Source organism: Glossina fuscipes, unplaced genomic scaffold (genome assembly GCF_014805625.2).
Source record: "Glossina fuscipes isolate IAEA_lab_2018 unplaced genomic scaffold, Yale_Gfus_2 3, whole genome shotgun sequence".
NCBI lineage: Eukaryota > Metazoa > Arthropoda > Insecta > Diptera > Glossinidae > Glossina > Glossina fuscipes.
The window spans coordinates 13765310-13780381 of NW_023998417.1; the positions used below are offsets into that span (position 1 = coordinate 13765310).

Sequence of the window (15072 nt, forward strand, 5' to 3'; positions counted from 1 at the left end):
ATCACAATTTTACCCTTAAATGCATTTCTTTCATTTTCATCGGATTAAGTTAAAAAAGTTGAAATTAATTAACCAAATTAAATCAATATTCGCACATTATTGCGAAAATCAAAAGGGAATCAAAGTGCAATGTCGTGGAATTGTTAGTGAACAAAAAAAAGCTTGCATCACATTATTCTGCTGATTTGTGTAGATGCGTTTTGTTCAGTATGTAATGTCAAGCATAAGCAGCGGAAGTCTGCTTGCATGTATGCATGTACGTAGGTATGCGTATGTGTGTGTTTGTCTTTGATATGGCATGCATAGGCACTAGCGACAGTGATGTATTGAGACATATTGGCTTGTGAGTAACGCTCTCATAATGTTATGTAACAAAATGCTTACTCTTACGTTCGCCGTCACGTTCGCAGTCTTTTTCCCAATAATTCTCTGCACAAGTAGGTATAAAAAGTTTCTAGTTAATCCATATTTGATTCCTTTATTTTTGTCTTTGTCTTATCTTTCTTTCGAAGAAAATTTGTTTTTACTATCACATTACAGTCACTTTAACCCAAGTGGGGAAAACTTACCTGCTCATATGTACTATTCTTGTTGATATAAAAATCAATGTTTTTCAACGGCAGAATGTCTAGTAGCGTTAAAAAAGCTGAAATTATTTTTTGTTTGTTTTTACTCACAAATAAGAAAACACACGAGTTTCTTTTATTATTTACTCGACCTGCATTATCGGAGGCAGAGATTTTTTTATGTATTTTTTGTATATGTTTATAGTCCGAAGTGTTTACATTAGTGTGACAGTTTTTTTTTTTTTTTTTTTTTTTTTGGTTTTCTTTTTGTTTTTTTGGCACAATTTCAAATGTTTACTGATGGTTTGTTTATTTTATAGAACTTTTTATGTTAGTTTAATTATAACACGGAAAGGTACGGGCGCAAGCTCTTCAATAAGAGATCGTTTGCTTAGCGGTTAATGGTCGATTGCAGGGCTGCCTGTCTGAATCTGACAGAAAATTATTTTTAATGATGATTAACATATTTCCCGCAACGCCTCGAACATCTTTCTTTCTAAGCTTGAATGCGTAGCTTGAGATAAAAGGTCAATCAAAAATATGTTCAATTTTATTTTTTCATAATACATGTAAGTAAGTAAGATATGCTGACATGGCCTCAGTTCAAAGAAAAAGAACTCGTCGACCTACTTACTTTACTACTCTACTCGACAAGCCCGACAATAAAGACTTTCATCAAAGTATATATATATTTTCTTCTTCTTTGTTTCTATGGCTCCTTTAAGTAATATTTACTTTTTACACCCCTTCGGGCTTACGAAAGCTACACTTAACTTTGTTATATGCAAGCAAAAGACTCTATACATTAAAATATGGTGAAAAATAATAATATTACGCAGATAACTGCAATAAAGTTTTTCGTTTTGCTATAACAAAAGTATAAAGTTTCAAATAGCATAATATTATGAGCATTCAACATTATGGAAAATGCAAAAAGTTCACAAAAACGAAAATTTCTATAAAGTTCATTATGTTTATTTTCATAATATTTAAAAGGAAAAATGAACAGAAAATGCTCTGAAATTCTAAACTGCATTGCATTTATGAACAATATTTGCTGACGTAAAACTTGGATGCGTTATTTAGAATATCACAATAGAAAAATGAGTTAAATTAACAACGACAACAACAAGAACAACAACTTATAACATTCTGAATAAGTTTAATGTGCTTCTAATTCAAGTACAAAAAAACAAGAAAAGAAAAATAGTAGAAAAGGTCAACCTCATCGCTTACAACAATAACCAGCATCATTGTGAAATGTGACTCAAAGGGGCATAGACGGACATGACGATTTTCTTAAATACGTGTGCTTATAAATGTATTGCGTAAGAAACTTTTGCTTGGAACAATCATTCCTAAGCAAAGAGTAACCTTTTTATGATAAACCCTTTCGGTTTTTGCAACAAAATTTATTTAAAACATATCAGGTTTTTAAAAAGTACAAAAAAAAAACCCCTCCCCCCCCCCCCCCCCCTTTCCCCTCCACCAATCAACCACCGTATAAAGAAAAAGAGTACAAAAAAAGATTTGTATTTACTTTTAATAGCAATGCTGTCTGACAGCACTTTATAAATATTAAATAAGCAGACTAAGTAATATAATCTAAACAAGGGATTAAAGAGAACAATAAAACGCTAAACTAGAAGAAGAATTTTTTTTTTTTTTTTTTTTGTTGTTTCTGTTCATTCGAGAGGTGTAGTACTGATATCGTACCTTCGATAAACACTAAATTAAGTGAAAACGTCCAGTTCGACTACGAATGACCATTACTTTGCCGTAGTCGACTGCCATCAACATAACGACTTTCAAGTATATGTGCACCGCCTTTGAAGGATCCAACACAACGTGACGCACCTGCATATAGAACTCTTTAAATTGCACAGGTATTTAACGGATCTATTTTAGGACCTTTATAAAGCTCATAGTAAATGCCTTTGGTAACTAAATTCTTATTTAACCTCACACCCATTGCCAATAATATAAAATGCTACCCTATTTGACCACTTTTTATGCACGCATTACTAAGGTAATTTATGTATGTGTATTTTATGAGGCTCTCGAAGCATATTCATGTATGTTATTGAGCTATAAAATGGTTATGTGGCTGAAATTGTACAAAAAGTAAAGTTATTCATTGGAATTTATTCCATAGGCCAAAAAACAACGACACGCTATCTTCTTTTTTTCAGATTCACGGATCGTTATGCGATTGCAAGTTGGTACTTTTAAAGTGGCATAAATGACTATGGGGAAGCGAAATCTGAAACATATCTATTGTATATCTCCTGCAGTGATTGGTACTGACGATCGTAAATGAAAAATTGAAAACAAAGAATATTTTCTTAGAATCGGTATCGATTTGCTTCAAAGGGAACGCGACTCCTCGCCTCAGATATTTCAATGAATCTCAAACATTCAGAAACTTGCTTCAATTCTATTTGATAATGATAGCTATGCAACTTTTAGTTGCACTTAAAGAACTCTTAATAGTATATAGAAAATCATATTGTCTTTTTTTAAATCATTTATCGAAAGATATGAAATTTCAAATTGCTTAAAAAGCTTCAAAGAATAGAGTAATAAATCGATATCCAGAGGGCCCTCCATGGGTTTACTGCACAATTCCTAAAACATCAAAAAACCATTGCTTTATTGCAGGGGTCACTAAGAAATTGATTGCAAAGCGACCGGTGATTGTTTGTCATTTATAATCAAGGAAAAATGATTTTGGGAAATGGATTCAAACTTATATCTAGCGGGTAATGTTACTGAGATTTAATTTCATAAATTATTCAATTACTCGGAATGAATACATTTCACTGCTATTTTTAAGAAACCGTTAAAAGGTAAACTAATCTTAAAAAAGTCGAAAGAAACTGTACTAAGGAATTTAGGCTCTAAAAAAGCCATCACATGACAACACTAGAGTAAATGCAATCAAATGAAGAGATCAATGTTTACTCATGTCTAAAAGTCTTTTTCTGCTTAAATGTCATAAGGGGCTTACTATCTAAGCAATTGCGCATTTTGAAAAGGCGGCAGGCCAATGAAGACTTCTCATTAATAATAAGATAATAAAATAGAGCTTACTTTGCATTTTTATATTAGGATAGAGCGGCGGCGGCTGACTATCACCGCCATTCCTTCTATAGCAGCCATGGTTGAGACGACTGTAAGATCATGTGTACATCAGTCTAGCCGTCCTGCTTGAAATGCCGACAATTGATTTGTACTTTATAATTTGAAGTCCACAAAGCTGAACGAGTTTAAAAGAATTCGTAAAACTCTATACTATTTGAAGGCAAGAAATAGAATCGAGATTTTGAATACATTGCTACTTAAATCAATTGTGACTTAAATCAGATAATAACCAGACACTTGTAACGCGGCCTAAAAATATGCTGGGAAAGTGACCCGTGGCGCTAACAAGTTCACAGTTAGCGAAAAATTCTTTGGAACGTCGATCATTCAGGATTTCTTATCAATTCCTTTTTTTCAATTAAAATTGTCTATGACTAATAATAACATCGGTTGAGTTATTACTATCCCTCTAAGCAAAGCACCATTTTGAGTGTACCAGATTAAACATCAGACTCGGTCTTTATACAGAGCAATAAAGTCGACCACTTTTACTCTACTGCTATATTAAGTATATATCTCTGAAAATTGCAGACCAATATTACCAAAAGTATTCCCTTTTTTTAATTTTTGGAATATGCTTTCAAAGGCGAAACATTTAAACGAATTTTTAAGTGGCATTATTTCCATTAGCATTTTAATTCGAAATTTACAATGTTAATATTAGAAAATGCTTAAGTGTTTCAAAGTTTCTTTGTACGATTCTCTGTACGATTACTGGGCGATGTATCCTTCTTTGACTTAAAGAAACCAAGAATATTGCATTCAACGAAAGTCTATTAAAATGTGTTCTTTTAGATAAGTAGGAAAAGGATATTGGAAAATACATGAATGTACATGCACATAGTGTACGCAGCATCCGATGCTACATAATTTTATACGTAACTAACGCCATGTTTGATATGGTATTTGCATTATTACTTGCAATAAAACATTGTACTAACAGAAGAAAAGAATAATTCAACCAAAATAATATCAGGAAATAGGTAAAAACTAAAAAAAAAGCATGCGCTATATATATGCAAAAAAAAAAACGCTAATAGAACGCGAAAAAAACTACTTTTTTTTATTGAATGATAACGAGAATAATAAGACACTAAACACGATGCACAGATGGTACATGTAGGAGCATGTTCGTACGCACATGCTGACAATTGTGTTAACAAATGTTATGAAAGAAAGCATGTAATAAAAGATAACCGGCTTAAAGCGAATCTCAAGCACCCACCACATATAAAGTAACCAGATTAACATAGCGCTGGAATAGACGAACTTCTGACCGATTAAAATACATTTTCTAATTATTTTATCGTATATATAATCTGAATTATTCCTAAGACCGAAATAAATACGTATATAAAAAATCTTAGCTTTCTACCCGCTCATAGATAAAATACGAGCGATACGAGCAGCTGAGACGACGTCAGTTTTCGGTCAAGCGTTTCGAACGGGCTACCTTCGGCTTATATCGGATACATGTTTAAAAACGAAAGTAGTTCTTTCTGAAAATGTAGAAATAGGAAAGTAATTGTTTATGCTATATTCTTTGGGAAGAGAAGGGTCGATCTGAACGATTTCTTATCTAAAAATTATATGTTCACCTACATGATTATTCTGTCTTTCTTTTAGTGGGCGGTACAAAAACAGATTCTGCGCACTGCCAACTTTTTCCAATCGTCAGAAACGCCTTGACGTTTCCCTCTTCTGCACAGGTTATGTGCACGTAATTTATACCCTTAAACAAATAAATTTAGCTTCACTGTCGGGAAAAGCAACAGTTTCGAGGTTCAATCGTAGGGAATTTACCTATGTCCGCATTTTTTTGATCTATTCCCAAGGAAATCAGTTTCATTTTGTCTTGTATTATTATTATTGATAGAACCCTTCGGGTAAGGTCGACATTCATGTTTATATTTATTTGTTTACGAACGATCGTACAAACCAACTGATACAGTGAGCCTTGGAGATACCTTTCGAATTTCCTACTAAGAGTGTGCATGTATATACGAGTATATCTAAATTTATACATATATTGAGAGTTCCGTTACTCCCTTTTATTTTATTTTGTATAGTTTTGCAAAACACATTGTTTTGTTTACAATTTTAATTATCATGCTTCTCTCACGTACGTATATGTTTATATATATATATTTATATATATGCATATATATATATTTATACACTGTTTACGTGCCTCTCCCAACTAAAGAAGCAATCGCACTTTTAGCTTACATGTTGCGATTTCGCACTGTATAGCCGATAACATTAAACACTACTACAAAATACACGTTTTCCGCTCGCTATTTTCTTATTTCTTGGCTTTTTCAATTTTTTCTTGCGCCTTTATCTTTCTATAATCTTTCATAATTTACTGTTGCTTAATTATTGTGACCGATGGGATCTCGGCATTAGCCAAATTCTGAATACTGAATATTAACGTAGTGCAGAGTTTTAAACTCCGTGAAACTCGTTGTCATTTGGATGACTAGACGAAGGAAACTAAAACACTTTCCTAATTTCGCTCGCTCAATTGCTCTCCGCTCTCTGTTAGCTATCGTTCGTTATGGTAACAAAATGCAGCCATCGAAATATTTATAACCTTGTTAAGGATAAAAGAATGAATGTATTGAGTTTGTTATGCAGTGCAGTGTATTCAAGAGCGATTGATTAAGCGATTGTAATACGAAATCATTCAACAAGAAAGAGCATACAAAAATTGTTCATAACCATTCTTAATTACAGTTTGTTTTATATTTTTTGTTTTTAATTTTTTTTAGCAAAAGTTCTCAAGCTTCTTGCTTGTTTTGCTTCGCTCATCACTTTCACACTTACTTTTAATTGCATTGCAATTGCATTTTTTTCACAAATTAGTTCAGGCGCCGCAAAATTTTTAACAATTTCCCGCTGTTCTACGAACCCCCGTTTTTCACTGTCATAATTTTACAACTAAAAAACTAAAACGAAACGACAAATATTAAATAATAGTTTTGCTTTTGCAAACTGGCTCAGCTGTTTTTCTCTTTTTTCGTTTATTTTGTGAGTATGCGCTTATGCTCTCTCTCCCGTTTTGCGCGCTCATTTTTATCTTTACCGGTTTGCGTTGCTTCTTCTTTCCGTCATAACAATTTAATGCTCCAAATTGTTTAGAGAACAAAATTGCTGGCGTTTCTCTCCCGTCTGCTAGCTCTCCCAATAACCCTTAAAAATACAATCAGTTCTGTTATTGCGAATTAAATGGGGATTTTCTTTAATCTTCGCATTCTATTCAACTTTTGTTTGAATTATTCACCTAATTATTTTTAGCTACAATGAAGCCAAAAACAAATGCAAAGAAAATATAAATAAATTTCGTATAAACAAAAGAAATTGTCGATATCCACTCAATATACAATATTTTGAAGACTTTTCCTATCATAATAATTATAGCAAATAAGGTCCAGATTTTACATTTTAAAATGCCCAAAGCTGCAAGAGCTGGAATCGATCAACGAGGGCTATGAAATGCTTTTACCATTTGTTGTACGTTTATTTGCCGAGTTTCAAGTTCGGCAATTGGGAAATTGAAATACAAAATACGTCTTTTTGTTGGCATTTGGCCTATCCTAAATGAAAGGTCGAGATCTTCAACGTGTTTTAATCACAAACATGCACAAGAGGATAGTTTTTTATGATTCGTTTTGTGTTCAATGCAATTCGTACTTCGTTTCGTCCCAAGCTTTGTTAATATTTTTTTGCAGCTTCCTGTTAATAGATAAAAGTGCTACATTCTTGCCCGCCGAACCGGATTAGAGATAACACAGACTATGTGCTTTGTATACAACTAAACTTACTCTCCGTTCTGCTCTCTTCCTTGACTATCCTCACCGAAATTTAATTAGATCTGTGTATGTCACACACACATTTATTTCAATGCGGTTTAAATGTCTGCGGTTTCACAGCGCACTTGAAATGTTGTTTATCCGATTTTAGAGACTGGAAAACATTACGTCAATTGTAAGTAAGAAGAATATTTCCTCATTCATTCATAGAAAGTGTCCGAAAAAAAAGTAAAGAATGACATAGATTTCCGAATTGAAAAATATAAGTAACTTAGCTATTTCTAAAAGTTTGTAAATATTTATTTAAACAAGGAAAGTATTGACACAGAAAACTTATTGCCAGCAGCATACGCTTTCGAATCTGAGAGCCATCAGCATTTCCGCTTCTCTAACCCTCTATTAAACTGCTGTCCATCATTCATGCTTTCGTTACAGTTGTTTCATCAACGTGTTCTTGTTCTACTTCTGTCACTGACGTTGATGCTGTTGACGGTGTTGCTTCTGTTTGCAATTCCTTTACGAATTCCTTCATTTCTACCAGTTGCACGTCGTTGTCATTGCACACTCGCAAATCATTAAGCTTCAATAGCGGTCGTGGCGTTATAGGCAAAAATGTATTACAGATTGTTTGTATCAACTCGCATTCATTGCTGCGATGGTAAATAACAAAAACACAATTCTGTATTACATCTTGCTGTGTATTATCGACATATTTGAAATGTATATTTAATTCCTCTTCATCGTCGTATGTCAAACGCATACCGTAAATACTAAAATAATGAGAAAATCGAACAAAAAAAAATTATTTCTTTCAAAGAGCTGAAGAGAATTAAACGCAGAAATCCAAAACATACGATACGGGTTGACCCATAATTTTTAGTTTAACTTGATCATACTTGTCCAGTACGTATTGTAGAGTAGCATTGCTCTCATCCTCCGTCAACTGTAAATGAGAAAGGAAAGAGAAATAATGTCTTAACATCCGTATTGATACAAAACTTTATCTTTTACTATATTCCGTTCTCATCAATTTTACCTCGGTAAATGCACCTAATAGCCATACTCGGAGCAATATCACAACGACTGGCTAGTTACAAGGTAGTCACAACAATTGCGTTCTGTAGTTTTCCTTGTTTTATGAGAAATTTAATATTGAAGAGAGTTTTTATTGTGACTCTTGCTCGGGCATACCACATTGGATACAAAGTCACAAAAGCTATGAGAAGAGAACGCACAATCACAAGCTCTTACGGCGCTGGGTGATAACGCCTGAATTCGCTCATAAGTGTTATTTTATTATTGAAATACTTTTATACCTTCTATGAATCGGTAGTAAACATAAATATGAAAGTTTAGCCCCAGTAAATCCTATCACACAATCTGAATAATTGGTTCAAACGAGATCAACATATTCTTACTAGCTCGGGAAAATTGGAGAAACGTTTAACATGATTCTCATAATTGAAAATATAGTTGACCGCCGTACAAGACCGTAGACATTAAAAACAAAACCACGCAGAAATATCTATAGCTGAGAGAAAAGCGATCATTTTTCTTTTGTTGTTCTCCAGTTCTCCTGCGGTATTGCATATGCATATGTGCAACGAAGTGCATAAACTTGCGTAATTATGGATCTCTAGCATCTACGTTGTTTATGTAAAAATGATATTGACGCTTCAATGGACTTATTGGGAAATATTTGAATTCGGAATTCATGTCACCATTATTATTTGATTATTATATTGTGTATTCTTATTATATTGCCCATTGCTGAATAAAAATTTTTCAGCTCGAAGCATAATTTACTAATAGGTGGATTGAACCTTTTCAGCCAAAGAAATTTTCTACAAAGTTTCGTAATCGCGACATTCCGATACAGAGGTGGAAATAAACGAACCAATGGTTGGAAGAAAATCTCAAATCAGTTTACAACACGCAAACTCTCGTGGACAATGTGCACTCTCTCATATCTAGTTCTACTTACGATAACTTACTATAACTAGAGAAACTCAACTTAAGAAAGTATTTCGCTGCCAAGAGAAGTTTTCGTCATTTCGCTTCACATTTTCTAAAATAACGCATATGTCGGACTAGGTACACAATTTTGAAAAATTCTAAGCAGACGCCCTCTTTCCTAAGACAAAATAAGAGCTCAACTGCGGGTACACAGCGACCCTGATATCCTTAAGACTGAGCAACGCAATTGCTCGAATCATTTCTTTTCGGATTTTCAATTTTCGGGTTTCTTCTCTTTTGACATTCCCTAGGTTCCACTAAAGGATGCGGCGAAGTCTTCATTTATAAAATAATGCCTTGGAGAAGTCATAGAATATGAATACTCTTAATTATTATAAGACTTGTACTCCGTGCGTATATCTGTTGAAGTTCGAACGATCTCGATATTTCGATATGTCACGTGAATTTTGCAACTTTTTCAAAAAACCAAACGAACTAACAGACTTGCAAGCTTTCAAACTTAATCTGATTAAAGAGTATGTAGGTTAGGATAGCCCTGTGGTGATCAAACTTAAGAGAATCTTCTAATCTCATTACGAAATTCGGGAGAAATTTTTCGCTCAATCAACTAATTGAGCCCATAAATTACCAATATTCCCTTAAACTTCGGTACACTGTTTTTATATACTTGTATGAACGTCTCTTGCACAAGCACTCTGAGTAAGTGTATTACAAAGATATTTTCGTTTATTTTACATCATTCCATCATAAAAATGGATTACATTGGGTTTATGACTCCGTTTGTAACATCACGGGTCTCACAATGGCTGCATGCATGTTCTTAGTCTTGTTGACTTAGCTGGCACTTGTCACTTCCGAGCTAACAATGCAAAGACCAAAATAAAGCTAACATTTGACTTTTCCGCTTGGTTTTACAGGCAACCTCGCCTTTGTTTCAATACTAAAGTAATCCTGGACGTATAAATGCAATCTCAAACAATTTCATTGTTCCCTGATCAACATTAGCACAAGTATTTGGGCGGGAAGATGTACTTGAATCAAGACAATTTTCTGTGTAGTAACAATTCAAGCCGTTGTGGTTCTTCACAGTTGATTAAACAAAAACCTAAAGCTTTTATATAGTAACTTAAGGACTTGGCTGAGAGCAAATACTGATTTGCACTCAAGAACTGAAGAGAGTGTGAATATTTTTTCTTTTTTTAATTTAAATTTATAAAATTCATGAATTGTGTCTTTAGATCTTCAGTTTGTGGTTAAACGTCCACTCGAGTATTATGCTTTACAACAAGAAAATGTTTAATTTCAAATTACTGTTTACCGCGTTAGCCTTTATTTCAATAATGGTTCTGGCCAAAGGTAATCAATTGAACGACAATGACTTACGTGAGGAAAAACAAGAAATCGTTAAAGGCAAAAGTGAGTCTTGTGTGGGTTGCCCACGTCAATTGGAAGGCGAAGATTTACGTGTTGCGGAGAAGACGCTACAAAAATCCCTAACGAAATTGGCCGCCGGTGATGGACCTGTTTATCAGTAAGCTGTTCAATAATTGATATATAATTGATATCTTGTGTAATTATTCCTTTTATTTTATCGTCCGTTTCAAGACTCGTTAAAATAAACTCGGCCACATCCCAGGTAGTTTCGGGAGTTTTATACAAGATGAAAGTTGTTCTAGGTGATGGTGTGCACGCAATAAAAGAATGTGATATAGAGATTTGGTCTCAGCCTTGGCTAATCAACAATGCCGTTCAAGTGACCTTTATATGCCCCGGTGAAGAACTAGTGATAAAAAGACATGACGCTTAGAAGGAAAAAAAAAAAATTATATTCGATCGCATGTTTTTAAAGCTGTGCCTACTCAAGTGTTATCTTATGCTGTGCATGTAAAAGACTTTACCAATAAATTTTAAAATTTGAACTTTTTTTAATTCGAAATATTCAATTTAATAACACGATTACGTTTCAGTGGAAGACACTCTATGTTAAGTTTATTTCGATAATTAGTGCTTTTTTTGCAAGAAGTTTTGGTAAGTGTAGCTTATAAAAAATACTTGTCTTTTCTCAATTTTGGATTAAATCGGTCCAGACAATGGTTGATAGCTCCAATTTTAATACACTACATTAGTTGACTTTTATGGGCAACCAATTTCGTTTATTGTATTGCTTAGGTAAGACATCCGCAACGCTCTATCGTTGTAGTTTCTCTTTAAGGTATGAAATGAGTCGCGTATAGAGATTAGATTATAAATTCTTGAAAATTTTTACGCACAAGTCCAAATGGGTTAAACAATTTTTAGTTTGATTTCTTTGACTAAGATTTATGAACCAAAAAAACCTAACGGAACGAATGGGAATATTGCTTGCTTGACTACTGTCATTTGAGGGGCTAGCTACCAAATCCTACAAATTCTTTGGCGTCCTACTCAGTTTCTTGCAGAGGTGCGGAGAAGGCGTTTTAAACGATTGTCAAAAGCCCGACTAGGCCCAAGTGACAGGTGCAACATTACTAATATTCTGAAAAGATATTCATAAACGAATATTTTGAAAAATTTACCTATGACCACGGATGCACATATATACACTTCGTTTCCTACTGGTTTGAGATAAAAAATCTTCTCTTTCCAAGACAAGCAAATTTGCATAAGTATGTAAGCATATCTTGCTATTCCTTACAAAAAATAAAACAAATCTGAAGCTAACGCGACGAGTTGGTGCTTAGATCAGGTGCCTCTTCAATAATTCCAGAAAATTTTCATACTCGAAACGGTTAGCACTACAGAGCCAAGCAAGGAGAATTTGAAAGATGAATGTCATCATCATCCAGACGAAAGATTCTTAAGATAACATTAAGATGAAATTGTCAAAAAATAAAGCCACATCTAAGCAACGGTGCAGCATGGGATAAGAAGAGAAAAAGAGTTCGTTTTTTCTTTTTCCTTTACTTAATAACAGAAAATATGAAGGTCTAGTCAATTCCAAATAAATATTCTCTATATGGAACCGTTGATTGCTAAAGCTTTAGGTTTATACCGTACCTATAAAGCGTTCATCTCAAATTTTCTTATTAGTTATTTAATAAAACAATAACTTGCCTTGATCTATAAACAGCATATGCGTAACGAATATAAAATGTCATATAATATTTAATAGGGCTTGAAAAATGACATAAAGAGCTGAGTTTTATGAAAATATAATTTGAAATGGGCGATCGAATTTATCGCTATATACGCATGCTTCCCATGAAACATATGAATTTTTTTATTGATAGACAATAATGCACACAATATATAATTACTGGCGATGGGTCCAAGTCCAACATAATTTCTCCTTTGGCTGTATTTATCTAGAGTTCAGTGAGGTGTTTATAATGTTAGTCATAGCCTTAGTCAATCTCCTAATTAGAGGGTAAACTAATCATCAGTAGCAATCAATAACAGTTGGCAATTAAAAATAACGTACAACACCAGAGCACAAACAAATCAGCGATTCTTCAATTCGAACTCGCGACATCCTATAGGTCTGCTAAATATTGTCACATTTATGGGATTTGAAAAATTTGAAGAAGACTTAAAAAAGACCAGAAAAGTTAGTTGGGCGTTTACTACAAATCCAACCAATAAATTATTGAATCGGGGAAAATTGCAGGAAAATATGTTAATTATATACATAAATGATATACATATATTTACGTCAATTTTTAGTAGTCGGAATATTTAAATACCCGCATTCTACATATTTCGGAAAGAACTGACCCTCTGTATGAAGAGGGTTCTTGGGTAAATATCGGAAAGTGTTTGTGTAATATCAAAAAAATTGTAAGCCTTTTCTTCAACTACACATCAATTTTTTGAGGTATTTGTTCGGGAAATTCAGTTTTTCCTTTTCTTCCCTTTTTTTTTTTTGAAAATGAGAATCGCTTTTTAGATTTCTGGTATTTTAGTCATTACAGATTTGTCAGGTGTATTTTTGTTAATGACTATCCAGCAAAAGATGCGCTGGCGTGGAAATATTGAAACCAACTTTTCAGGCTGAGCAAGACGATTCGTTCTTTCTACAAAATCATGCAATAGTTATTTATATCAGATGAACGTTCTGTCTGATACAGACAGCTCCTTCAAAAACGACCACATTTTCACGAAACTGACAAAACGCTTTACATAAAAAACTTAGTTTGTAACTATGAGTAAGCAAACTAATTGTTACAAAAAAAAAAAAATAATAAATAAATAAATAAATAAAAAAAACAAATGTAAATTCAAAAATTATTCAAAATATTCAAAATGAAAGCGTTAAACAAATTGCGAACATGTTAACGAAATATTTCAACTAATGAAGAACAAAAGAATTTATGTCACACAACTACAATTTCCATTACTCGCAACTGAGAACAATAGAGTCATCGCAGAAAAGATAAAATAATTTATACTTGTTTAGTTAGAGTTTTTATGATATTTTACAGAGTTCGTCATGAAAGGTAATCAACTAAGGAACAAGTCCATTTACATTTGACAATTCGAACATCAAAAGTACCGTGCAATGTCGTTACAGCATTACTGAATTCCTTTGACGGCCGTTCTTTTTTTTTTTTAATTGTCGGAGATATGTAATTCCTTCAGCCTTGTCTTGTAAAAATAGTAATTCGACAAGGCATCAAACGCTTCGTTTTTACAGATCAAATCACGTTCACAGTCACAGCTCTTCGCGCAGTCTTATATGCAGACCTACACGTAGCCGTTCATTAAATGCAGACCAAGATGGCTATGAAAGAATATTTATTTACGAGTCTTCCGAACGCAATAAAAGCAAGACGTGCCTTCGACTATGGAATTTCTTAAACAAAATCGCGCGAGCATAAAGTCTAGTCTAATTCATTGGGCTTGAGAAGCAATGGACAAACAACAGATTTGAAAAGGTTCTTGAAATGTATCTTTTTTTTTAACAATGCCTGCAGTGAACGCTTCTACGCGGAAATAACATTGAAAATGAAGCTGTTATTGGATATTGGGCGATCACGTCTTGTGAGTGATAATGTCGACTTACCTCAGTTAAACACGAAGCCCTTATACAAAGACCGTTCTGAAAAAAAGAATTTAACAAAATATTTTTAATCAGTCTTTTGAGAATTTTCACTAACATTTACACTTTGCCGCCAAATAAATAAACTACAGATAAATACGTTTATTAATTGAGTTATGAAAAACCTGATATGTGGTGAACTCATTTCGTTTCAACACCTTTTCGAATACTAACAAAGAGATAATAATAGTATAAATAAGTTTTTGTTTGATGTTTAAAAATCAAATGCAGCTAAATATAATTTGTATGCAAATAATTGCGGATTCATTAGGAAAAAAAAAAAAAATGAAAAAATGCAATAGATTCTCACTGATTTTCATTTATGCTACTATTTCTAATCATTGTGACGATAATTTTATCTTTTTTTTATATTCAGCAAATATAATCAAAACTTCGATCCTTTAGTACATTTTCAATGTTCACCTATTTGCTGAGGAATGTTGAATGTAGTTCTAAAAAATATGTAGGATGCGCAGTATTTCGATTAATTTAA

At 33.3% G+C, this 15072-nt stretch overlaps 3 protein-coding genes across 3 annotated transcripts in view; 1 reads left to right on the forward strand and 2 right to left on the reverse strand.

Annotated features, from left to right (window-relative positions):
* LOC119634636 (cGMP-specific 3',5'-cyclic phosphodiesterase) overlaps positions 1-1847 on the reverse strand; it is a 41923-nt gene extending 40076 nt beyond the window's left edge. Inside the window, exon 1 of the mRNA XM_038028899.1 lies at positions 570-1847. The gene's annotated coding sequence lies outside the window, so the exon portion shown is untranslated. The remainder of the gene's footprint in view (positions 1-569) is intronic.
* Positions 1848-7943: 6096 nt separating this feature from the next.
* Positions 7944-14724, reverse strand: LOC119634583. The gene is made up of 4 exons (XM_038028825.1): positions 14644-14724; positions 14544-14579; positions 8380-8468; positions 7944-8295 (listed from the first exon to the last, which is right to left on the reverse strand). Exons 1-4 carry the CDS (start codon positions 14722-14724, stop codon positions 7944-7946), a joined length of 558 nt encoding a protein of 185 aa, XP_037884753.1.
* Positions 10744-11438, forward strand: LOC119634644 (sarcocystatin-A-like). Its single transcript, XM_038028908.1, has 2 exons — positions 10744-11033; positions 11108-11438. The coding sequence occupies exons 1-2, from the start codon at positions 10777-10779 to the stop codon at positions 11307-11309; spliced, it is 459 nt and encodes a 152-aa protein (XP_037884836.1). The 5' UTR covers positions 10744-10776; the 3' UTR covers positions 11310-11438.
* Positions 14725-15072: the final 348 nt, after the last annotated feature.